General features: G+C 38.9%; 1 protein-coding gene and 1 long non-coding RNA gene across 4 annotated transcripts in view; one reads left to right on the top strand and one right to left on the bottom strand.

Annotated features, from left to right (window-relative positions):
* The window catches only part of CHRDL1 (chordin like 1), a 38,228-nt gene extending 24,870 nt beyond the window's left edge, over window positions 1-13,358 (top strand). For 2 of the 3 annotated variants that reach the window (XM_069015398.1, XM_069015397.1), the window contains exons 7-12: window positions 2,081-2,148; window positions 2,870-3,044; window positions 6,263-6,457; window positions 8,153-8,320; window positions 9,438-9,527; window positions 10,756-13,358. In XM_069015398.1, coding sequence (XP_068871499.1) covers window positions 2,081-2,148; window positions 2,870-3,044; window positions 6,263-6,457; window positions 8,153-8,320; window positions 9,438-9,527; window positions 10,756-10,886 — 827 coding nt within the window. In that variant the 3' untranslated portion in view covers window positions 10,887-13,358. The remainder of the gene's footprint in view (window positions 1-2,080; window positions 2,149-2,869; window positions 3,045-6,262; window positions 6,458-8,152; window positions 8,321-9,437; window positions 9,528-10,755) is intronic. The other variant, XM_069015399.1, reaches the window with a different exon arrangement.
* LOC138110473 (uncharacterized) overlaps window positions 6,218-26,868 on the bottom strand; it is a 67,945-nt gene continuing 47,294 nt past the window's right edge. The window contains exon 3 of the long non-coding RNA XR_011150944.1: window positions 6,218-6,353. This is a non-coding gene — a long non-coding RNA (uncharacterized lncRNA). The remainder of the gene's footprint in view (window positions 6,354-26,868) is intronic.

Genomic DNA, 26,868 nt, shown 5'->3' with positions numbered 1-26,868 from the left:
TAAGTTCAAGCACAGCCACAGGAGGACAGGCTCTGAACTTACTCCTTCCCCTTTCAGAGCCTTGTCTGTGCACCAGCACTGTCACTCAGGACACTGCAAGTTTTCCATGTAATTACCATCCAATGCACATCGGGAAATTACCCTGTGAGTGCCAGCAAGGTAACATTGTTACCTTTGTTTTCCTAAGTTGAAATAAGGTGAGAATGCACTGATGATGAAGTTGCATCCCCCAAATGAGGTAAATTGAGGCTTCAAATGATGTATTGAAGTAGCTGCCATTACTCTGGGTAGAGAAGCTTTGTAATAAAAGATGGGCTTCTTTCTGACAAGTTACCAGACCTACTCAAGTTGTGCAAGACACGAGAATTTCAATTGAGAGGCAAGGGCAATTACTACAATATAAATGAGTCAGACAATACTCACATGACTTCAGGATTTTACTAGCAATTGCATTTTAGATCTTGTACACACAGGACGCTTGATTCTAGGGGCCTTCCCAGCCTTTCTGAATGTCTAAACCTAATGGTCTGTCTAAAAGTCCAAAATGTCTGAGAATTTCTGGATGAATTTTATCTCACTGTTAGTATAACGGCACTTGAATCATCACTCCCAGGGTATCTAAGCATCTATGACCTGTTCTCAAAGATGCAGATAGGCACTTGAAGGTACCTACACTTTTCAGAAGTGCCACTCTTGATATCAGTGATGCCAGGATGCTTTGAAAAACTCTCCTACTTGCACCTTTGTGCCGCTGTATTCTTTTGATATTCTGCTTGTTTGAACTCAGTACAACTGCATGGTAAAAATAAGGAGTATTATATAGTTGGTTGTATAATTTTCTCTCTGGTTTAAGAGTTGCAAAACACTTACCAGCATAGTCCCACAGCCCCTGACCTGAGGAGTTGACTGAGTGCACAAAATGGATCAAAAGCTCTGAGCAGCAGAGGGCTGAGCCAGCAAGAAGGTACATGAGAGTGCATCAGTGCTAGTAAAGCAGCAGGGTGCAGAAAGCCCTGCAAAATTTGAAGGAATGAGGTCCTGCACAGAAGCTGTGTAGTTCCATCAGTGCAGCAGGCTGACAAAGCTGCTTACCCTGGGGACATGCAGTGGTAATTAACCTATGTGTGGCACCATGGAGGAGGACCTGAGCTGATCTCTCAGGAGGGCAGTGCTCTGTGTTGCATGAACATGTCACCTCAGACAGAACAAGGATGAGGATCTCTCTGCAGTGCTCCTTTGCATAGAGATTGTTCCTCATTCTTTGCTGCTTTGCCATATTACTCCACAGTATCTTTACAAATCTTGAAACTTTTTGCCAGGCAAACTACTTGTGAAGCCACCTGATCTCTAGCAAGCAAAGTGATAGTCCTGTTCCCAGGGTGAAATACAGTGACATACTGTTTTAAATGTAATACATTGACAGTTAATTAAAGTAAATCCTTGTTAATTGTCTGATGTCAGTTACCAGGTAGTTATTTGAGCTGTATTTGAAACCAGCCTCTTCCAGTTACAAAAATCAATCTGACTTTCAAAGTACAAAGTATCAGACATAGCTATGCAGTAAACCAGCCTTACACTGGAGAAATCAGTCGCTTCAGACACAGTCACTAATGAGAAACCAGTTCATTAGCATTTCCATATGAGAGGTGAGATTACATCAGATTATGTACCAGAGGCAACTCACTGTCTGCACTAATGCAGGGCTTTTTTAATGTAGTTTCCTGTCTACTGCTCTTACTTAAAAATGTCAAATTGATAATTTATCTCATAATCTAGCTTGTCCTTTTCAATATGGCAGAAGCTCTTTTATGTCTCCTCTGTGATTTCTGTGAAATGCAAACCTAAACATAATATTGTAAAGATTTAGCACAGCTCATGGGGAGGAAACTATGAGTCAGTTTCTGCTCCCTGCATGGCCAAATATATTAATATTAAAATTTGCTGATTTTCATATTCATTCCTCTGCTACTGACTAGACCCTAAATATAGCTGTAAAGCCAGGTGAGACTTTTTCCCTCTGTATCTCCCAAGGTGTTGCACAGTTACTCCTCTAACTGATACTGTTCTGCTTCATGTACAGGAGATGGAGAATTATCATGGGAACATTCTGACGGAGACATCTTCCGGCAGCCAGCCAACAGGGAAGCTGTAAGTGGGACCCACAGTTTAAAGACATACTTTCTTGCTGTGCTGTGCATGGCAGTACATCAGGGAAAAAAGAGAAAAGGATGATAGTGGGCTAAATACCTACTGCCTCATCCTGGGTTCTGTGAATCTAGCCCAAAATAGGTTTCTTTCACTCAACCTGAATTCATGAATAATGCTGAATTAGAAACTGTCAGGAGGAGCTCCTGAGGTCTCTGGATTTGGTTTTTGCTGTGTATGCTCTATAAGAATAAGATTTGACAGTATTTTTTTTTGCTAAGGAAGAATTGCTTTTAAATAATAATTGCAAACACTAGCTTCCCAGTTCACATATACATTTACTTTAGGGCATCACTGTCTTTGGTGGTTGAAAGTATCCATTAACAACTTACTGCTCAAGAGATGATTTTTATAACAGCATTTGGAGAGAATCTGAAGGGCTTTTAAGCATTAGGGGCACTACCTAAATAAACGAACCAGCAGATCTTTGGATGAGTGGGAAGAATCATGTCTTATAGAATAGGGGCTGTAATAAGAAACCTTCAGGTTCATGGGCATTTTGGAAAATGATTCTGTGAAAAAAACGAGTGTTTTTGCTCTAGAAAACATGCTATGCACTACTACTACTACTCTTACTACTACTACTTTAGTCCAGCAATACACATTCCCCTTGTCCATTGGAATGAGACATTTACTCTCCTGCTCTCTTTCTGTCCCCAAACAGAGACACTCATACCATCGCTCCCATTACGACCTGTCACCCAGCTCTGCCAGGCAGGTAGTCAACATTCCACGATTTGCCAATGCCAGGAGTAACCGTGGAGTCCTAACGGATCCCCAGCAGGCCTCAGGAACAATAGTACAAATCGTCATCAACAGCAAGCATAAGCATGGACGAGGTAAAAACAAGCACTTCTTACACTATTGCTCTGGGTCAAGAATCAACACCTAGAGCTCAAAAAACCTCTCAAAATATACAGCAGAATCTTGAAAATTCACACTGGTATTGAGAAATCCAATGCAAATCAGGGAGGCAAAAGCAATAAGCTATTGAGGATATGAAATTCCTTCTTGAGTGAGATAAATTCTGGCTACATGTACAACAGTGCATTTCACTCTGCAAAGGCAGTATTGCTCTCTGAGTTACTTTGTGGGATTGTGCCCCACAGTTGTGAGAGCTCATGCAGTGGCTGCCAGGGTGCTTTGTGCCACAAAGGACACCATGATGCCTTTGATGCCTTTAGATTCACTAATTTGTTCACGCAGTGACTTGTCCTGGAGGAAATTCTTTGTGGTTATTTTCTTTACACTCTCTCCTATTTTGTAACTTTCATAGCTGTAAACAGCTTATATTTCAACTGCCCTGCAAATCTCAGACCATAAAGCTTTGCCATAGTATTAGGAGGTTTTCTGCCTCCAAGACTTAGCAAATTATTCTCATGAAAGACAGTCTCATGTCTTCCCCCAGGTTAAACTAGTTTCCTGATACAGTGGGATGCAAGGGTTGCTTTTCCTCCCCTGTGACTAACACAGGAGGCAGAGTAGGCAATCAGCCTGTACTGGATACCTGAGCTGTAGAGAGGCAAATTTAACCAATGTAATGAATCTTACTCTAAGAATCCTTTAGGGCCTTTTTCTAATAGAATATAGGACATGCTACATTTTGGGGACAGCAGAATTTTAAGCCCATGTGGCAAACCATATTCAAGTCACATTCCTCATGCACTACAGGAAGGACAAAAATAAAGGGAAAATACCAGTTCACCAGTTAGTGGGACAGCAGGTTTTGTACAGTAAAAAGGGTGGGATGCTCAGTTCCCACAGGGGGCCACAAATACCAGTCAGCATACACTTAGAAGCTACCCACAAAGAGTTAAAATCCCTTGTATTAGGGCCAACTAATCTTTTGAGGTATTAACTAACAGAAGGAATGTTGGCTATAAGATCTTTATTATCCACCTGAACAAGCATGAAAAAGCATTCAGATCATGCCAGTGTTTTATGCTGAATCTAGGAGCAGGAATCTCCACGCAGTGCAATGTCTTTGACACGTAATTCACACATGAAGACATCATCAAAGGAATTTCTAACTGACTTGTTTCAGCAAATAAAGAACATACAGACGAACAGCATATTTCTGGATGCAGTATAACTTCACTCACTGCCTGGAGAATGTCTGAGAGATCCCCGTGATGGAAAAAGGAATGCTGACCAAGTGTTTTCTTTTTTTCCTGCACAATTAACAAGTGTTTTATTAATTAATGCACCTGTCCCTTGAGACACGTTTCAACAAGTTAAAAAATAAACACACAACAGCTCTCCTGACATGCAAATACTATGTGGTTGTGTGGATACAGATTTATCATTCTGAACATGAAGAGCACTAAAAACAGGGTAACCAGAAGTTATTTGCCATTATTTGGCTTGTGCTAGAGGCTTCATCTGTTACCTCAGAGTATATATTTAATTTTTCTGTGTTAATCAACTCTTAAAAGACAGAGAGTATGTATCCACACAGTGTCGTGTATCATCCCTTCCCCTGTCAGGGAGAACTTGGACAGTATTTATGTCCATAAAGGATCTGGAGAACTCTGGCTGGGGGAAAAGAGGTCCATATAAATATAGAAATTAGCAATAATATGTTATTTGAGCATGTAAGAAGCTTACTGAGCAGCTGAGTACTTAACAGTTTTTTCATTTATAGTTTTTTCTCCCATGTTCTAAGTATACAGATAAAACTTCCCTTTTATTTGAGAAACAAAACTGTTTCCTACCTCTAAAAACCCCCATGTCTTAAGAAAGAGTTAAAAAGCAACAAATTATAAACTAAACGAATGCATAAGCTCACAAAAGATGTTGCAAAAAACACTCCCCATAAATCTCAGTAACTCAGTAAAGTATAAGCCAGTTGGTTACATCTGTTACCAGTTAGATATAAATTTCAGATTACAGATAAAAATTAAATTGCTTTTGAAAGTTACAGGCAAAATAGGAACACATTTCACAAATAAAAACATTAATAAAAATGATGGCATATTAGAAGAATTGGAAATATTTACAACATATCCCAGCTTCACTTTTGTTGCTTTTAGAAATCAGGCGGTGCCCTTTCTTTCACCTTGTTAGGATTAGTTTGCATTTTTCTTTGTGTTTATAAAATATTTAAAAAGAAAGAAGTAGGATTTATAGGACAAATGCAAACATGGTGTAAAGTGATATAATTCCCATCAACTGCTGGGTGACCCAAAGTGGCTTCTACCAGGCATGGATTTTTCCACTCTCTTTGTGTCAGCTGTATTTCTCTGACTCCCAGGGGCTCTGCTGAATAAATATTCTGAAGTTCTTAGAAGCTGTTGGAATGAGATTTCAGTCCCATATGCATCTTTTCATGTTAATGTTTTCTTGTGATTCCAAAAGCCAAATTACTTTATATACCTATCGACATTTATATTTCCACAAAGGAGTTAAACTTCATTTTGCAAGTATTCTGTGGTTTGTTCTGTGTTCTACGTAGCAAAACTCTTATGCAAAAGCAATAAAAGGCCCAGGTGGCACTAATCCATTCAGCTGATAGCATTGCTCTCACTGCAAAGGCTGTGTTCAGCTAATGGGGCTGGAGCTGTGCAGATGAATTCAGTAGCAAATGACATGAACCTGTCATCTGCAAATTCAATTCAAATGCAGCCAAAGCCACTGTAGCAGGCTGTGTCCTGTGTGTGGACTGAGAATACGAGAGGAAGGAGTGAGTTTTATAAGCTGGTTAATGCACAACTGAAATGCATGAACCAGGGGGGAGCTAGTCAGACACTTGACTCAGACATCTTCACTCTTTTCCTCAAAATATAATGGACATCAGCAGATTTGGAATCAATGCAAAACTGCTCAGAAAAAGGTGACCACAGGCTCAGAGTATTTTAAGTAAAGGAACTCCAAGTTAAAATTAAGAAGCAGAGAAATGGATCTGAGACGCTCACAGATGAGGTACAGAGACACTGCTTTAAACTATGTGTGCATATCTTTAAAATATGCATGAATCAAATGAATATTTATAGATAGGTAGCCAGTGACCATACCTTTTCCAGCTGTACTTTTTTCTTCTTTTTCTTTTCCTTTGCAGTTTGTGTTTCAAATGGCAAAACATACTCACATGGTGAATCTTGGCATCCCAATCTCCGGGCCTTTGGAATTGTAGAGTGTGTATTGTGCACCTGCAACATCACCAAACAAGAATGTAAGAAAATTCACTGTCCAGAACAATATCCCTGCAAATACCCTCAGAAAGTAGAAGGAAAATGCTGTAAAGTTTGTCCAGGTAAAACAAAGTTGATCACAGACCACCTTTTTGCTGTGCATGTTAAAGGGCTTGGCTCAGGCCTCCTGATCACACTAAGCTCCGATGTGAACAGCAGCAGCTGTGCCATGTTCCAGTGTGTGTGTGCAGAGGCCTCAGTGTGAGACAGGCAGAGCTGCCTGGCCAGCTCTCCTCTTGCTGCTGCTCCTCACACTGGGGACATGCTGCTGGCACGTGTTCTGAGCAGTCACTGCCTTTCTCTCTGCTATTAACATGACTTCCTGATGCTCATTTCCAAAGAGTACTACAGAAATGTATACAGAAAGTTCATTACTGCCAAAAGACTCCTGTCCTTCCCCCACCACAGTGCCCACAGAACCTTCAAATCATTTTTCTAGCTTGTGAAATCCACATGGAGATAACATCATTTCTGCTTTTCAAAATGTACCAGAAGGACTCAAAACTCTGATTGGTGTCAGTTACATAACTTAATCCTTAAAGTAAATACTAACATCACATATTTAGCATTGTGTCTATGCTGCACTAATGATAAAACTTCTGTAGACATTACTAAAATAAATGCCTACAGCTAGTGAAAAATCTGCTAAAAGGATTCTGCTGATGGTTTGCCAAATGACAAGCCATGTTTCATGTGATACAAAAGGTAAAGGAGTGTCCAGTTCCCTTATGTGCTTTTAAACAGTTCCCTTACGTACCCATTTGTGTGTTTGTTTGGTGATGCACTGGGCAAGAATTTTCTAAGGAAATGAGTTGCTCAGCCATATGTAGAAACATTCATAGAATGCACACTTCCCATCTTTTCTTGCTAGTCTTGCTCAGTGGGAAAAAACACGGTGCAGTGGCAGTAGGCAGGCAGGAGGTGTGTATCTAGATCTTCTGGATACTTGTAAAGCAGAGATCCACAGCTTTCATTGGTAAAACAGTCAACAAAACCTGGCTAACAGGCTTCAGTAGAAAAATTAATGGCAAAAAGGAAGTTACTGCCTTGTTTTTTGAGATCATATGTGCCCATTTTTAAGAAAGCTGAACCTTTTCCTGAAGTGTCTCATGTATATGTGGAGATGTATTAATTATTAGGTGTTTCCACAAACAGTGGTCTGAGCCTCTAAGTTGTATCATCTCTCTTATATTCCTGTCCAGCTTCCAATTGCAAATGGAATAATTACAATTTCTGCTTATATGCTCTACAGCTTTACCAGGTGGGCAGGAGATAATGTGCACTGTGGGTGGCTCAGGCTTGCACTGGCCACATGACTGCTGCCAAGCAAAATGCAAACCTCATAGATTCTTTTCCTCACCAAAACATTAATTCAGGTCTCTTCACTCTAACCAACCACCAATTTTAATTTAGTTATTTTATTACCCTGAGATTTCTAACACTATTTCAAATGTGCTTGAAACATGGACAACCGGTTCAAAAATTGTGAGGAGTCTCCCAGACCACACAGCTCATTTCCTTAGGAGACTGGATTAGAAGTATAAATACTTTCTTGCCACCATGGACAGGCTGTCAGAACCTGGCAGAACAGAGCACTGTTAATTGTCTGTGTTAATAGCTGGAGATGGATTTGTGTGGCCATACAAATGAACATTCTACTTTCAAACTAGCCATGCTTGGCTATTGATGCCAAGTAAGTTCTGGAGGACTTGATTATAGCTGTAGTATGTGTTCTGTCCTTCTTGTTTTTTAAACAGAAGATGTGCCAAGTCAAACCTTTGACAACAAGGATTACTTCTGTGGGAAAGAGACATTTCCTGTCTATGAATCCGTTTTCACAGAGGAAGGAGAAACCATCAGGAAAATTGCAATAGAGACTGAAAAGCCACCTCAAATAGAAATACATGTGTGGACAATTAGAATAGGTGAGTTAAGCAAGTTCTTTCTTTAAACAGTGTATCATCTTCCATTAAAATCCCAGGACAGTTTACAGATCCAAGGATTTTGAGACTGCTGTTCTTTTGGCTCTTTAGGATATCACTATTACAGCCACTTCCAACATACTCTAACTTTTCTGTACAAAACCCATCAGAAACACACAAAGCTGTAGTTCTGCTAACTCCTACCCTTCACTGGCAGCAAAAGCACAATGACAAACAGGTTTTCAGTATTACTCTGTGTAATTTATTGCAGTGAAATGGGTAGTAGGGTTTGAACCAAGTGCCTGGAGGCTGTTACTTAGGATGACCCAAAAAGCTTTCCACTGAAATCAGTCTGCCCTATCTGCCATACTGACGATACACCCATGATGGTATATATAGAATATGGGCAAAAAATGTTTTAAGGATGGAAACAGAATTTTTTACTGGACTAACTGGTAAAATTGGAACAAAATAGAGAAGCATTCAGAAGCCCAAGCACTACTGCAAGTTGTGAACTTTCAGTGTAATAAAAATTATCTCCAGTCTCATCAAAATCCTCTCTCCTCTATCTACTTTAAGCAAAAAGCATATGCTCCTCATAGGAAACCCCCACATAGAGCACCCTTTTACATGGAAGTGATACATCCCTAGATGCTTTAAAGGAGAAAGCCAAGGCCAAAGTGGGAGCAGAAAAGAAATCACAGAGCTTTGGATGGTTCACAACTACCCTGTGTCTTAAGCCACAAAGCCTCGTAATGATTTGACAGTCATGTTGCCTGCTGGCTCAAAATGGTATCTGACTGCAAAATTATACTGTTTTTCTCCAAGACATTGGAACTTTTGGCTTCTGTTGTAATCTTACATTTAATCATAATAAGGAAGCATTCACCTATTTTGGAAAAGAATTGGCTAATTCTGACACCCCTCACAAACTCACTGCAATCCCAATTTCACAGGAGGATTTACAGGGGAATAGCAAAAAAATGGGGGTGGGGGGGGATGGAAAAACAGAATTAAAAAAAAATAGACTGAAAATTTTACAAAAATGCAGGCCAGCACTCCAGCTTTAGAACAATGGGCACATTTCCAGTAACATGCACTTCTCATTTCTTTGCTGAAGGGATTCTTCGTCACTTCTATGTTGAAAAACTGTCCAAGAGAGAATTTGAAGAACTTCCTTACTTCAAGTTGATAACAAGAACAACCCTTAGTAAGTAAAATTCTGACCTGTTGAAGTTTATACTCTCCATATAATCACAGCCATGAAAAACTTTCTCTTACTCAACACAGTCAAATGGATGTACTGGATTTTCCTCTAGTACATGATCACAATATTTGATAAGTTTAGGTTTAAGTAATCAAAATACAGCAATTTAAAATATAGATACATATAACAGTAGTTCATGTCCATGCTATCTTAGTCTCTTGTATTTTGATAAAGTATAATATAGGGTCTTTTCTGTCCATGCTAGCATAAGTCTGAAATAACGTCAGCACAGCAGCAAAATTTGGATTTATTTAGGTAACATGGTCAAGTTACCACAGTGTTTTAGAAAGTAATTTAGAAGGGAGAAAATTCAGATGTTATTAAAGGGGTTCTACATACACTTATGTTATATTTGAAAGACTACTTTCCTATGTTCTTAACAATATCTTCATTATTGAAATGTGTTTTATGAAAGACATGTACTTCTTTTATCACTCTTGATTCAATTTTGTTTTTGTATTTCATCCAGTTTGGGATTGTGACAGTAGTTAATTTGCTACTTGAATTAAGATATAGATATTTTTAATTCTTAGTTCTTTTGCATTACAACTTGTAATTTTTTTCTATGATTTTTTCCTAGTTAAGAAGTCTTTTTCCCAGAAATAATATATTCTTAATCATTACAGACCTATTGAGATACAGATAAGTCTTCATATTAAAAATTCCCTACATTTTTGCTGTCAGCCTTCTGTAGCTTGTCATTGTTATCTGTAATGTAGTATTCCACTTACCAGGACAGCGTGCATTTCTATTAATACTATCAAAAATGTGTAGAAATGTTCATTTCCATCACACTTTGTATTATACACAGGTAGGAAGAGTTCACAGCACATGAAACATTTAGCTGTGTTGCTTCCCATCTTTTAAATACTTTGGTTTACCAGGGTATCCAGTGCCATAAAGGGTTGAATAAATAGAGCCAACTTACAGAATTACTTAATTAAAAGAAAATAGTAATATTCTGATCCATATTTATATTTTTAACGAAGTTATTTTGCATGGAATATGTTACATGGTTGTAAGATGCTTTGAATATTTTCCATGGGAGGATTGGACATTCCCTCTTTGACCATTGTGAATCAGTTGGTTTACAGAGTGCTTATAAATGTCTTCAAAGTCCCTGTGCCCTTTTCTAAGTCAATATCTTTCTCCTTTGTGTTTTTGTTTTCAGGCCAGTGGAAAATATTTAGCGAGGGAGAAGCTCAGATCAGCCAAATGTGTGAAAGCAGAGTGTGCAGGACTGAGCTCGAGGATTTGGTAAAGGTTTTGTACCTTGAAAAGTCTGAAAAGGGTCACTGTTAAGGGAGACAGTACTGGAGGGAGAAACATAAGAAAACTTATGAAAACTTGGATCTGCAGCTGGACTGCAGGCTTATTTTGCTTAAGTCAACAGTTGCCCTAAACCCCAAAACTATAATGCAGTAATTATTCACATCATGCACAGCAAATTTGCTGCTTTATGTGTAGTGGCCTGTGTCAACCGTTCAAATATCTCCTTCAAAAGACTAGAAGGCTCTGTGTTACTGGTAAGGGAAGGAGAAAGAGAGACTGTGCTTTCCCAGAGTTGCATTTCTTTACAAGTTAAAAAGAGAAAACAGAACATTTTTACTATTATTATTTGGCAAGTTATTCAAACTAATGAAAAGAAGGACACCTAATAAATGTGCAGGAGCTATGGAGAGCATTTTATCCTGTGCTGAATTTATACCATTTCTAATGTTGAAATGACTCATGGATTTCTTGTAGTAATGGAGGAAAAATACAAGTGATACAATACTCATGTTGGAGACATAAAAACCAGATTTAAACTAACAAACTCTTTAGCAGCCTGCCTTTGGGATGATGTCTTGTAGTTGAGCAAACAAAGTCCATAAACTGAACAGCAGGTGTTAGTGGCAATCACTATATTTTTGTAGCAATTGGAGCAAATGTTCACTTTTAAGTGGTTTTCTCTGTTTCCTCCACCCACTTCTCTAAAAGTGTTAGCTCCCTATCACAGCCCTAATAACTTCATTCTTCTGGGTCCTATTTACACATGCTCTTGGCTGGTAAACCACCTTCTAAAGTGATGTGGCAGAAGGTAGTGAAGTACTTGCAGTATTTTCAAAACATCTAAAGCATTGAAACTCACAATTCATAATGCCTTAAAAGCTGTGACAGAACTTAATTTATTTGTTCTGATTTGTCACAAACATAATCTGCATTTTTCTGAGAGTGGCCTCTCAATTCTCATGTTTCAAGGTCTCTCCCATGACAAACACTAAACAGCTATAGCCTTCTAGAGCACAACAAGCAACTGCTTGTTGTGACAACTGTTATCTTTGGGGAAAAAAAAATCAAATCTAAGCAGTTCTGTTAAATTTAGTATAGCATGTCTACAGTGTGTTTAAGACAGGTGACTCTCGTCTGCAAAACAATTGTAACAATTTAAAAACTGTTTTCACCAAAATCCTGTACTGCCCTGTGGCTGCAATGTTGGATTAAATCTCAAGATGCAAGTGACTCTGCCCGCTTTTGCTCCCATTTTCTACTCCAAAAGCAGACAGGAATAATGCTGTTTAAACACATGCTAGGAAACAAAGATTTATGGAAATGGCCTGGACCAGGGGCTGGGGCTTCACAGGGAGTGAAATCAACAGTGACAGCAAGGATTTTGAGGTTTGTCATTCTGCCAGTGACAGTACTCTAGGGTGTCCACATTCCTAAAGGGATGAAGTTGTGGGAGAGGTTGGTACTAAATGCCAAAAGCCTGTTCAGGGAGAGCTTCACCATCGTGAGGGGATCCTTGGCTTGGGCAGCAAACCCTGGCAGTCTCCATCAGCAGTGCAGGCCTCATGACCAGGCTTCTCCATGGCACCCAGGTCCTGCCTGTGCTGCCTGAGCCTTGGGACGAGTGGGAGGCAGGGCTTCTCAATGAAGAGGAGCAAGTGAGGAGAACAGACATGAAGGTGAAGGAAAGTCTGAAGGGAATTAGGAGAAAAAACATACAGGGTGATCTCAGGACCACCCTGCTGTCCCTAGGCCTGGACAGAGAGCAGATAATATTTGAGCATACTGGCCATTTGAAAGCACAGCAAGTTGAAATGCAGGAACACCTGGCTAAGAGAAGTCCTCTATCACTGTTCATTAAAAGGAGAGCTAAGTGAACTGTCCCGCCACATTTCCTGGGCACTGTAGCTTCCATAAGTCCTGTCCTGGTGTTGGAAAGGGGTGTAGCAAATCCAAACCAAGGCCCTAAGACCTCACTGCACCAGAGCTGCAGTGTAACTGTAGAAGAAGCAGTTTGGCATGAGCATCACTTGGCATCTAATGGGTTGAAATGTGCTGCAAAACTGTAAAATTTTATTATAAATCTTTAGGAAGAGGTTCTGAGGAACTGTAGTGTTCTGGTGAGAAGACCAGCAGTTGATTTCTCACCTAACAGGCATTGTCTGTTTGTAGAAGTAGCTGGTGAAAAAAGACTAAGTGGAAAGTGTACAGTGTTTGTAATTTTTTTTACGAAGAAGGCAACCTGTTTTTTGTATTTGTGACAGGACTGGTGGAATCCAGATTGTGTATTTATTTTATAATAAACACTCCTTAAGAAAAGCAAAAAACAATCATAAGCATCATTTAATAAAATACGGTGTTGTGTTTTTCAGTTTCTGGTCACTAAAGACAACAAAATACACAGTGTCATGTTTTGCATTCTCTTCATGAGATGTATGTCTGTTATGGTACTTATTTATGTACTTGTATCACTTTGACCTGGTTTGATAAATTAATAAACTCTGAAGTTGATAATAAAATACAATGGTTTTCATAGGGTGCTGTTTGGCCAAGATGTTTGGTTTCAGTTCCCTGTTTGCAGTCCTGCTGCTGCCACCTCAGAGAAAGTCTGAAGCCATGTGCCCAGCTGGGTGCAGTGCATGGCTGCCTGCTGTGAAATCGATACTGAGATATGGAAGAGTCAGATTGGGAAATACCCATTTCAATTCAGCTTTCACCTACCCAGCAAGATTAATTTTGAAAATCAAAGCATTGACATCCATATATGGAAACCAACTAAACAAGAAATCAAGCATTGCCAACTGAGAGAACAGTACAGGACTTACTCTTTCCTTAATCAATACGTATTCTGAAGCTCAAAATAATTGGGGAAATGTTGATGTAATCAATCTGTGCTACTGCCTAAAAATGAGATGGTTTTCAGAAACATAAGAAAAGAAAATGTAACTCACACATGGCTAGCAGTGTAACTAAAATGGAGAGTATCAGCCTTGGCAAAGATGAGTGTTCAAAGTAAATCAGTTCGAATCAGGAAGTACATCAAATCTGAAATCCAGGATATCTCTGGAAATTTCTAATGAAATTAATTTCTGTTATTTCATCACACCCTGTATATTCATTTTGACCATCTTTTCATTTTAGCAAGAAATCTGTTAGGAGAATCCTGAGAACACACCCTAGGCACATGGGCCTGCTCTGCTCTCCCAACTCCGTGAGGGGCATTCACCTTCCTACTAGTTGCAGACTGAAAGTCATTAACAGTCAGGGTTGCACAGCTACATCCCCATTGAATGTATTCTCTTGATTTCATAACAACCAAATTCTTTTTAGCAGCCCACTAAATCTTAGTTCTCACTTCACTCCTATCCCCCTCTCATGTAACAGGGATCATCTCTGGCTCCACATGACTCCACAGGCCAGGATAGGCTGGGTATGGAGATGAGAGCCCTATTCACTGCTGTGTTCTTCTGAAAATACTTTGAAATATACCCACACAAATACAAGAGAAGCAATGTGTCAGCCTAACTAACACTCTCATCTTCCTACACTCTTCATTAAAAAAAAGGTCAAAGCATTTCACAATTCAGATGATGACTCCTTCCAAAATAATTGATAGCACATGAAGTATTTGCGTAACGTTGGTGTGCTCTAGTGCCTATTGTGTTATCCATCTAAGATAAAAGCCAAGATTTTGGTGATTTATTGTGGGAGGGGTGAAAATTGACAAAGTTAATCCTTATTTCCATTTATTGCTTTTGTTTGAGGTTTGAAAAATGTCTTCATCTTTTGATCTGAGGTTTTGGACTGTTTTACTTTTTGGGTAAAGTATGTCTGCAACTACATGAGTATATGAGTATGAACCCACAACCCTCCCTTCTCACATAACACCAACCCAACTGTGAGCAAGAATGCAAAGCATCCAAAGCAAAAACAAATAATTGATCTTCACCCGGAAAAACAGTTTTTAATGTAGACACACTGGATGATAGTTCAGCATGTTCAGCAAATGCTGTGAGCCTGATTGCACTACCACTTAAAGTAAAAACTCCCAATCTGTCCTCAAGTGACCTCAGCTCAAGAGACAGAGATAGTACATCACACTAAGATTTACATGTAACTAACTACTACAAACAGCGCACATAGAGAGTTATCTCTTCAGCAAGATCAAATCTATCTCCTATAGATTTATATTCCTGTTTCTCTGTAATTTATTTGTTTGTTTCAGGATCACACCACTACAAAATCAGGTTTGTTAAAGCCACAGTAAATTAAAACTGTATTCTATTCCCACTGATGGAAACAGCAAAACTCCCAATCTCTTCAAGAAGAGGTCATACTAATACATACTGTACTGGCATTAAACCCATTGTAGTGTGCTCTAGAAATTCCAAAGTTGTATTTTATACTTTTCACAGATTCCCAGTCACTTCATGTTCCTTAACCAGAACTGTTGCTCTAGCCTGGTTCTCCCCAGTTCAGTTCTCTCCTCTGCCAACAGCTAGAATGGGACACTGAATTTGAGTTCTAATTATAGAGGTATAAATAGAAGTCTAGTGATGCTTAAGGTTTATGTACTGGGGTATTTCTGTTCCACATCTCTAAAAGGGAAGAGCCAGATGTTCCAGTTAACACATCGAGCTTGACATTAACATGGCATTTACTTTCATTTCCTGTACTAAAGTGTTGGACAGCGTGGCCAGGTTTTATGCTGTTAAAAACACAGTTTGTGGTAACTGCAGTTCAATAGAGACTGAAATAGTTTCTACACAAACTTTTCTTAGTGTACTTAGGGTGGAATGGGAAGTGTTATAGGAGCATCAAACAAGAAAAATGAGCTCTTGGGCCAGCTTTATCCTTAGTGAAATAAAAAGACACTATGTAGAAGTATTTATAGTTATGGCTGCATAGCTATCCATAAACTAATAGACAACAGTCACCAACTAATCAATCTTCACAAATGTCTTCCTAGAAAAAGGAAGATTAGATTCTAAATGTGGTTATTTAGTTAACAAAAAAAAATGTTCTTAGAGACACATATACAGATCCAAGTGATGATACGTTCCAGAAAGCTGAATTTCCATATCTGAGATCATGTTTTCAATTCTGTGTTATTTGAAAATATTTCCTTGCTTTTAGTGCCATATTATAAAGCCATATAAGCTAAGTCTCATAAAATCTTCAGGTTTAGATCTAGCCAGGCAGTGGCATCCTTTCAAAAATGGTCCAATGACAACACTAAAAAGCATTAGAGGATGTTTACAATCATAACTGATTATCCACTGTTTAACTTCGCCATTTATATTAATGCAAACCAGGTGTAAAATTATGCAATCAATCCTACCAGTAGCCCTTCTCACTCACTTCACACTACGTAAATTATGATAACAAAGTCAAAATAAAAAGAAAAAAAAAGAAAAAAGGAGTGGTTTTGAGCTTCAGCAAATGTGCTAGACTTCTGGAAACAAAACTCCTCCTGCTGTTTTGTTTGAAAGACTCTGTTTATAAATTATGGATTTTTTTTCACAAACAAAACAAAAACAAATTTTTTATTATTTCGGCCTAGAGTCTCTTTTATTTTGCCATCATAAGGAGCCAAAATATTCAATTGATAATAATGATCAGAGTCCATTCAGACTTAAGAATTTACAACAACTTTTTCCACCCTGATTTTTCTTCTTACTTTGAAGTCAGACATCTTTTAGAGACCTTTGCACTGATGAGTCCCTGCTGAAGAGTCTTCCCATGACATCAGCGTATAACAAGCTCCCAATGTCTTTATAGTCTGCATGTGTTGGGAATTATTTACCCCATCTAAACGATGTCCATGATGAGATCACTCTTATTAAGATAAAACTATCATAACCACCATGCTCATGATGATTGTGGCTCACATTAATACATAGAGTGTCTAGGAAAATATACTTTTCAAGCAAGAAGTTAAGCAAACCCTGGAGAAACTGAGGAGCAGAGAAACTCTTGACAGCTGCAAAACTGCATTTGAATACTGAACATTGCAAACTACAGCTCTTTTTCATGGCCTCTCCACCAAGTGGTGCATTTCTTAAGAGACTGGTTTTTTGCTATGATTAAAATACTGAAAGGAGCTTCTGCTAGAACAGTACCTTTAGAACGAAGCTCCAGCAGAATCTATCTACTGGAAGAGTCTTGAAGCCAAGAATTCAGTAACAGGGAAATGGGGTTTCCAATACTTAGATTACACAACTCAAATATACCAGAAAATCACTGCCTGCCACTGTTCCCTTAAAATACGTTTCTCCATAAATCCACATAATAGTCTCTGAAGGTTTTAGGGAAATTCAGTGGAAAAAGATACATCAAGTGGGATTTCAAAGGAAATTATTAGATCAAATTCTGTGCAAATCAGTCTATTTGCACATTAGAGGGACATCTGACCCAACAGAGGAAGAAGCACTTCAATCTGGAGAGAAGGCACAAAAAATTAGGGAAAATACGACATTATCTATTATAAGGGTAAGGAGAAAGACTTTTCTCATCTTCCCATTTTCATTTTAAATTGCAAATCATTAATTGGTACTCCCACTGAACAACTTGTGAAATCTTAATAGATTTCCAAACAGAGGTTCTCAGGGGACTGCTTAGCCCAGAGGATTAGTAAAAGAGAGTAGAGCAGCAGTCACTTTGACTTCTGCTTCAGGGAAGTGGGCTGAACACAGCAGACTAACTTTTCTTTCCATCTCAGAAATCACATACAAAGACCTTGCTTGTGAAAAAAGATTGCTCTGGTCCAGTAGATGGAAGGTAGTCAAGGCAAACCCCAGGATCACTGCTGGGGCTGCCTCAATCAGCCGGTGTATCGACTGCCTGACTGCTGCTACTGTTCTGGAATATGTTACCTAACATATATTAACAAAAAATAGTCAAGAACTATAGACTGCTCCTGGGCATCAAAATAACCTGACTTCTATCAGATATCATATTTCTATCAGCTTCCCTCTAGTCCCAGGGCTAGGGACACCTATTCCACTGTGAAAAAATCCTGGTAAAACAAGATTTTGTGACCCAAAAAAGCAGAAGAGCCAAAATCTGCTTCCTAAGAACTTTTGATGACCTCGCTGGGAGAAACTCTGTAAAATTCCATCTCTGCTGCCTGGGAAATTACAAAGGATCCTGGCCCATTTCTAAAAAAGCTTGTGAAAAGCCAGTCTGCCCCTGCCAACAGCATAACTGTTATTGTCAGCAATTGCCATCTGAGAGAGGATCCCAAAAGAAAGTTGGTGATTAGGCTTAGGATAGCTCAGAATGATGTAATGTTTGACAATAAACTTTTGACTTAAAAACTGGTAGTCCAATAAGTTGAAAGTGCATTCAAAAAAAATATTTCATAGATCAAAGGGGTTTTTCTCTGACAAATTTTCAGGTGCCACATAAACTCTTCAATTTGAAGATTTGACCACTGCACAAGAGATGCCAAACTTGTGGAGGAAATGAGAAAATTTGACATAACCCCTTAAAAATGAACTTTTAAGTAAGTTAAAACCGATTCAGTGCTCTTTTTTTCACTTTAATTCTGCCCTATAATCTAACTACTTCGGATATGCTTGTATCTTTTTTATCCATTATAAAATCTCATTAACTCCTCACTGGAAACATATCATCTTCCACAATCTTAATAAAACTTACTTTTCAAAAATAATAAATAAAATAGGGTGAAAACAAGCTTAAGGTAATGATGGAACTCTTTTATGAAGTGAATAGGTTCTGTCTGTGCCAATACTGTCTGTTTAATCACAGCCTAACATTTTAATTATGCATATAGCTACGGATTTGCTTGCATTGGCTTAATTATTCTGCATGATAATATGAACAAAGGGCCTCTGTTAAAGTAATCAACAAGAATTTTAGCTGGCTGAGTTTCCTCAAATGTTCCAAGAGCAATGAAAGATCTGATCATTAAGCATTTACTGCCCCTGAGAGCTATTTTAAACCTGTTCCCTTCATATTACAGCTGGCCTCAAATTCTTTTTATCTGAAAGCCCTAGTAAGACAGAACAAAAGAATGTTTCTCGTTTGGAGTGAGCTGTCTGTGTCATCTGTGTGATGTTCACTAGCAGAAGATGTCTATCTTAATGAGCTTTTGGCCAGGAACAGCGCTGCCACTTTCTAACTTTTGTCCAGTTCACAGGGCTCCTGATGCAGGGCGTGCTGGATGTGTTAGAATTGTAAATGAGCCCCAGAAGTGCACATTGCCCAAGGATCCCATAGTAACAATTAAGCAATAGTCTCTGCTCTCAGGGGCCTCTCCTGCCAGATAATTGACCCCGACGGGAGCTATGCAGAGAACCCACGCTGAAGGTGAGGACACAGCACAGAAGTGAAGGTTCATTATCTTTCAATGAAAGGGAAGTTAGCACCAATGGAAACTGGGTTTTAAAGGACCAAAGGGTTAAAGCTTTCACTTTTTGAAGGATTTACCATTAATTTCTCCTTTTGCCCAACAGAAGCTGACTGTTTTGAAATACACCCTTTTTTAGTGGGTTCCAGGAATCAGGTAAGTGGTAGCCACATAAATACTCTGAGCCTACCCACATATATGAAAAAAGAAAGTCCAAGAATGCTAGAAAGTTGAACAGAATAAGACACAAAAATAATAAAGACACATGTCTTGGTTTAAAAGCTAAACATTCTGCCACTATAAAAGCTTTCCACATAAAATCTGGAAGCACAGGAAGAAAACCAACAGTCAATGTATTACAACATGAGAGGATCTCTGTGGTACTCTGTGAGAGCTGAAGTCCAAGTACTTTCTGATCCTGCTTTCCTCCTTAAGTCTTCCTCATCAGATCACATTGCCCATCACACAAAACCTGCTCTCACCTGTCCATGCTGCTTCTGAAAGATTCATCTCACTTGCCCCACTGAGATCAGCGATGGGGGGAAGAGAACTACAAGAGACATCCAGTACTGTGGTGGGAATTTATGTAATTTCTATGTTGAGTTTTTATTCAAATATTCATTTTCTCAATGAAACAGGAACCTTCCTATCAAAATATACCGAAATGTTTGTGATAAATCCAACAAGAAAGACTTCAGGAAATTCTAAAAACCTGTTAACTTATTATATGAGAGGCAGATTTACTGGGGGGAATAGGGGGACTACTGTACTTGAAGGCAGCCCTGTGGAGTATATGTTTCATCTATGTGAATTAGCAGAAGCTGTAGCACTAAAGAATCTCCATGTCACCACCACAGCTAATTCAATCACATGTTCACTGTGGATCAATTTGATATTTCTGCTATTCAGTACAGGTTACTCCTGAAGTGTGTTCTTGTTTTGCATTCAGACATCTGCCTCTTGTGTCAGTCCCGTACAATTCACTCTCATTCCCTGTCCTATCACTCCTGCTAACAGGCCTTATCATTTTTCCTAGACTTACCATTTCTCCTTGCTTTTCAATTCCTCTGCCCCTCAGACTGCAGAGCACATTCCTTTTCAAACATCTTACTTATGCAATTTATCTAATCAGTGAAAAGGCAGTGATGATGCACGGTCTTTTTGAATAAACTTGTGCCGAAAAGAGTGAGCATAGCTGAAGGGAGAAAGTGTGGTGTCACACTGTACAGTGGGGAGGCACCAGCCCCACGAGCCCATCCTGCTGCTCAGGAAAGCGTCTCGAGGTGATAGTTATATTGTTAACAAGTTACATCATTAAACAAGGCCATAATAAATATGTATTTTTCAATTCCCACTCATTAATAAAGTCAAAGCCATTCCAGAGCTGACTATTCCCAGGATCTTACTTGCTTCATCTATATTCTAGTCCAGTCCCTGAAGGTTTTCCCCTACCTAATCTGCATTTTTCCTCATTATTTTCTCTTTCCACAAATTCAATTAGTTTTGGCCACCAACTCAGAAATGCCAAAGGCTACAGGAGAACAGTGTGGGTTTTTTTCTCTCATCTTATTGGCAAGGGCTGCTGTTAAAAAGCCTGAAAAATGAAAGGAGAAATAAAATGAGGCAGAACAATGACTGAAACCCCTACAACGCACCTGTGGTTTTAGAGAGCTGGCTGTTTGTGAGTGGTTAGTCTGCTTTCCTCACATCTGCCCTTTTGAGACATGAATAATCACTCCTGATAGGAGATGGTGAGAAGGAGGGAAATAAAATTTTCCAGTTGTGCAGAGAGCAAACACGAGGGAAGGCACTGTAATGGAAAAGAAAGGGTAAAGAAACCACCACACCAGTCTTGTCTTGTGTCTTGCTGCACAACTATGGTTGATTGACTTTGCAAATTCTTGAGCAGTTTCCTGTGCCATACTTTATTGTTTGTTTTCATGCAAGCTGTGGTCTTGGCTCCCATGTTTGGCACAGTTCTGGGTAGGGTGAACCTGATTTCCAAACATACTTCCCCTACCACAGCCATTAGAGTGGACTATGAAATATTCACAGCCACAAGACTGGTCACAACAAAAGAAACCATTCCCTAAACAGTTCACAAATGTCAGTATATATGGCATAGTAATGGCATGATGCCTTGGGGAGAAGGGCAGATATCTACCAGTCCTATCATAAGGGCTATACTGGGTCAAGCTCCAGCTTTTACAGCTCATGTTTCACTGTTGTTGAGCAGATCATCCCCAGCACATGCTGAGAAGAACAAACAAGACATCTCAAACTTCATTGTGGTCTCACTCCAAAAATGCAAATCACAGAATCTATCTGGATTTCATTTTGGGGGGCTCCAGAATTACCTCTGGAGGTCTGGAAACATCAGAACCTCACCAGAAAATGCAAAGACAAATATTTTCTCATACTGTCCATTTCTCTGGCTTACAAATTAAAAAAAAAAATTTAGCTAACGAGTTTTCCCGCTGAAGTTATTTTTATGTAATTCACAATCATTTATTAATTCTGGCATCTGAAAATACAGCTCTGTATTAGATATGTTCTGATTGTAATTCAGAACCAATTATAGAATTAATCACCCTCGATTTGGAAGGAAGAACAGTCCCAGTTCTCTGTAGCGTGGATTTGCCTCAATACACAGCAAAAGTCAGCAAGAGAATCCCCAGGACAATGGGTATGGATGCGATGTAAGTGTCTCACTATGTCAAGCAGTCGCCACCAGGAACTATTTACACCCCAAGATCTTAACAAAACCTTGCTTCTCTCCTTCTTTGATCCAGAGAACAGCAGCAAATTCAAAACCGGTAAAATAGAAAATCTCTTCTGCCAGCAGTCTTTGAAACCACTGTGGCAGGAGACCCCACACAGGAGTCCAGAGTGTTAAAAATAGATTAGAAACTTATGTGAATAAGAAAATCAATATTTAAACCCCTAATCATTTTTATAGTGTGACAGCAAGAGAGAAGAAAATCTGAACTGATTTCTGGCAATGTGCAGTGTTAGCATTCTGGCATCAGTTTCCATACACAGATCTACCAAAATAGAAACAACTACCATTAAAACAGTTTAAAAAAAATAAACTTGCTTTCACTACAGATAATAACACTTCTCCCCACCCTGAAAAAACATCCTTTTATTTGTCAAGTTGGGAAAAAAGGTCACGATAGTTTTCCTAAAATTTAGACAATTTTCAGCCAGCTTCAACGACAAATGACAGCTGAGAGCCTTAAAGCCAATGTAGGAGGGAGGTAGAGCTCTGCACTGAGGGATTCATGCTTTCCTGTATTTGCATTTCTGTATCATTTCTATTTTACATGTTTATAGAAGAATTTATACACACAGACCTCCATTCCTAAATTTATGCCTGTTTTCAGGAAATTTATACCTCTGTCTCTCCTGCCTGCCTTCCCAGTTCTCTTTTAATAACTCCAGTCTATCTGGGTTAATTTCTGAAAAAACCCCAACTGTAGTTTTCTGATAAGAAAAAAAAGGGGAGGGGAGGGGTGAAAAATATTACATTCACCCTGCCTTTCTCCACTTGGTTTTCTTTTCTTACTGTGCTGGTTTTGGCTGGGGTAGAGTTAATTTTCTCCATAGTAGCTGGTATGGAGCTGTGGTTTGGATGTCTGCTGGAAACAATGTTGATAATTCAGGGATGTTTTCCTTATTGCTGAGCAGTGCTGACACACAGTCAAGGCCTTTTCCTTTCCACACCAGCAAGAGGCTAGGAGGAGACAGGGCTGGGGCAGCTGACCCCAACTGATCCAAGGGATATCCCAGACCAAATGGCACCCTAGAAACTGGGGGGAAGAAGTAAGGGGGGGGAGGGAAGGGTGGGAAACACACACACACCTGAGCTGCCTTCTTGTGTGTAATGCTTACAGACAAATGGAAGCTGGGCAGCCATGACCTGCAAGAACCAATTATTAGGAAGCCGAACATATCCCAAAGTTTTAAACATATCTCCCAGGGCAAAATCCAGCTTCTTCTGATGGAGCATGTTGAGCAGCACAAGGCAGAAGCATTGCCTGCCATGCATATACTCCAAGCAGGATCCTTTCTGGCAGAATGGTTTTTTCAGAGTTGTAAAATGGTGGCTACATGGTACATAGTTCTCTTATGGACTATTATGGAGTAGCTGCTCAATCTAGCATGAGATTCTACCAACAGTTTCCTCCTAAGTGAGGAGAAGACCTTCATCAAGGATGGTTAGATCCACTCCATCCCAGCACTGACAAAGCCCAAGAGCAGAGTAACCCAGAAAAACTTCCACAGGGGTTTTGTCCTACATTTTCAAACTGGGTTCTGGTTGTGCAGATTCAGTCACCTGGCAGAAATCTCAGTGCACCTATTCTTTAAAAATGAATCTTTCCCCAGTATCTAAACTAGACACTCAAAGAATAAATAAATCTGCAGCACTAATATTCAACTTCCTATTTTCACTAGGAGCAGCTTTTGCAAGGATAATTTAATTCTTCTGTTTCATCTAGTATTGAAGCTTGTAAACTCCTTTGAGGATCCCTACCAGGAATTCATCAGCATGAAGGATATATACTGGGAAGATCACAATCAAGTCAATCAAGGGGAGAAATTCAAAAGCTTTGCCACTAAAGGAATCAAACATAAAAGCCTCCCTGGGGGGGTAGAGGTTTATGTACCATGCCTGGCCTATGTTAAGAAAATTAAAACTCGTTTCACAACATAAAAGAGCCAAAGTGTCAAGTCACTAAAACCAGTTTCCAGTACAGATGCCCTTTTCAAGACTGGTTTATGAGGGAAATACAAATTTATAATAAATTTAAAGAAACAAAACTGACAAAAACATATCTAAGGGATTTATACAAGGCAGACAGCACAGAACATAAATTAAACAAGGACAATTTAAATGCAATTTAGCAGCCGTCCATGTTGCTATAACGAAGAACACTTCTGTTTATATCCACGGCAAACTTCTTACTTTTTTCAAAGGAAATGTTTGCAGAGCAGATACTTCTAAGTATCTGCGTAACATAAGAGTTGAGGTTTGCTCTTATTATTTCCTAGAATCTTCAGATAGGGTAGCAGTGCTTGAGAAAGGGAATCCAGACTGCTGCTGGGGGATGTGTGTCAATGAATGGAAAATGGGTTTGGGTTTGCATTTGCTGCTTTTTGTTTCTGTTGGAAAAGGTAATTCTCCTCTCCCACTCACTCAGCAATTTTGTTTTGAAAGCCTGCATATTTAAGGTGACACATGTTCTAAATACATCATTCAGAGCAGGTTGGAAAGAAATCAGTTTTCTGAAGAAGGCTGTCAGTGTTCTCCAGAAAAGAAGAACAGGGTATAAACTGATTGTTACAAGGCATATATCAAAATACAAGGTATTATTTTTTCTTGCATGCAAAAATGATAATCTACTAATCCCTTTGAAGCTGTGTCATTTAGAGGACTCAGTGGAAATTAAATGGAAACACAGCTACCTAACTAGGTAAACATATTGTTGCCTCCAAGAAGAGCCATAAAGAATCTGGTAGAGATTTTTCAAAGCTGCCTTAGGGGATGGATGTCTAATCCCCATTAAAATTAACAGAAACTGGCTCCTCAAACCCAGTCAATGGCTTTGAAGAATGAGCTCTGTGGGAGTAATATGTAGTATCAAAGAGTAGGGATGAGTTGTATGGTTCACTGCATCACATGGGAGTCACTTGTATGTTTGGTTGAATAAAATGGAACTGGGGAGAAGGACGACAAAACAACAATAATAACAGTAATAACAACAAGAACAACAACAACAATAACAATAACAATAACAATAATAATAATAATAATAATAATAATAATAATAGAGATTGAACTAAAAAGCCAGATAGATTTTCCCAATGGACTTCAAACGTTGTGGAAGGTTTTATAATGGTAACTGGAATTCTCTTGACTGAACTCAAGACTCAGATCTGTTTTGGTATGATGATACAATTTTGTTAATCATTATTGAAAGAACACAGTTACCTATTTTTAAGTTTGCTCATTTTCTTATTTTAATCTCTTAAGGTTAAAGACAAGCTATTAGATAGTCATTAGAAAGAAAAAAATTAAAAGCTGAATGTAAATGGTGAGAACTTTCAGCTATCCAAATGACAGACAGATTAAGGTTGATTTTTTTTATGAACTTTATTAACCCTAAACATTTTGAAATAATTTCCACTAGCTGGACTTACAAAGTATTTTTAATTTAAGACTGGTCCTTTCCTTAAATTATTACAAATGTTTGTGAACTGTTCTTCTTACTATGAATTGGTAATATCCACTAATTGGTAATATCCATGACAAAGGGGTTGCAACTAGATGATCTTTAGGTCTCTTCCAACCCAACCCATTCTATGACTCTGTAACAAAACTTAGACATAGCAACTTAAAAAATTATAAGCAAAAAATGTTTAATGCAGAAAAAGAATCACTGGAACTTACAGGCATAGGACATAGTTAAAAAAAGGTTAGTGTGATTTACTGAAATATTAAATAAGTGAATAAAAATATCAACAGCTTCATAAGCTGGATCAACAGTTCACATTTAGGAATTTGTCGTCATTTATTTAGGTGTGATTCCCAAAAAGTACACTGAGTATGAGCATCACATTCGCCTCTCTCCCTGAATCCACCTGCAGCAGCCTTTGGCAGTGTTGAGAACAACGGGCCTGGTTTGCAGAAAACCTCAGCACTGCTGCAGCCAGCTCTCCCAGCCCCACTGAGAGATTTAAAATTAACTCTAATTTAAAAATCACATGCTCTTACTTTTTTTTACAGGAAAAATCTCTTCTCAGGAAAGACTACCACAACAAAAGAAAAAATGGCTTGCTTTGAGATTATGTACAAAGTCTTTTTCTTTTAGCCTCTTTCAGTACTTGGAGGTGGTGTTTGTTGCAATGTAGAAAAATACACAGGAGTTGAAATGAGAGCTTTGACAGTATTAAGTTTCCCTTTCAACTAAATATCTCCTGCCTTCCAGACAACCCACACTTGGTAGAAGCATTTCACTCAGCTTTTTCTTCTGACCTCTGGCTTAAGGGGTTTTGTTTCTAAAGAGCAAAATGAGAGTGGGTGCATTCTTAGGTGCCAAATTGGGGTGAAAGTCACCACACAAACATGAATAATGCTTAACATTACCAGAAGTAAATTAAGTCTAACTAAACAAGCTATGGCAAACAGAGTAAACTCACACTCTAAGGTGGACTTTCACACAGAAGGCAGCTATAAACTGAGTGTGGCCTGCAAATCAATCAACCCCCTACCTCTACCTAATGAGACTCTTTTCTTTATTGCATTTTTATAGACTTATAAAAGCAGCATAGGATGGATTATATGGGCTGTCTGTCTACCCTGTCCATCTGTGGCACTATTGGTGTTCACTCCCATAGACCAGGATAGTACTTGGCAGGGGTTGGAAGTTAAGGAAATACAAAGGTGATTGAGCAACTTCTAAAAAAATAACTAAACAACAACAGACATACAACCACCTCTCCACTAAAACACTGATTCCAACAATACCAGTTTGTAACAAGAACTTTAAAATCAAAATGAGTCAACAGGAAAACTTCTCTACAAATGCAGCACAACACTTCAACAGCCTTTGTGTGAGACCCATGTGAATCTCAGTC

Source organism: Aphelocoma coerulescens, chromosome 4A (assembly GCF_041296385.1).
Source record: "Aphelocoma coerulescens isolate FSJ_1873_10779 chromosome 4A, UR_Acoe_1.0, whole genome shotgun sequence".
Classification (NCBI taxonomy): domain Eukaryota; kingdom Metazoa; phylum Chordata; class Aves; order Passeriformes; family Corvidae; genus Aphelocoma; species Aphelocoma coerulescens.
The sequence above is the reverse complement of the archived record's forward strand: the minus strand, read 5'-3'. Positions and strand labels throughout refer to the sequence as shown.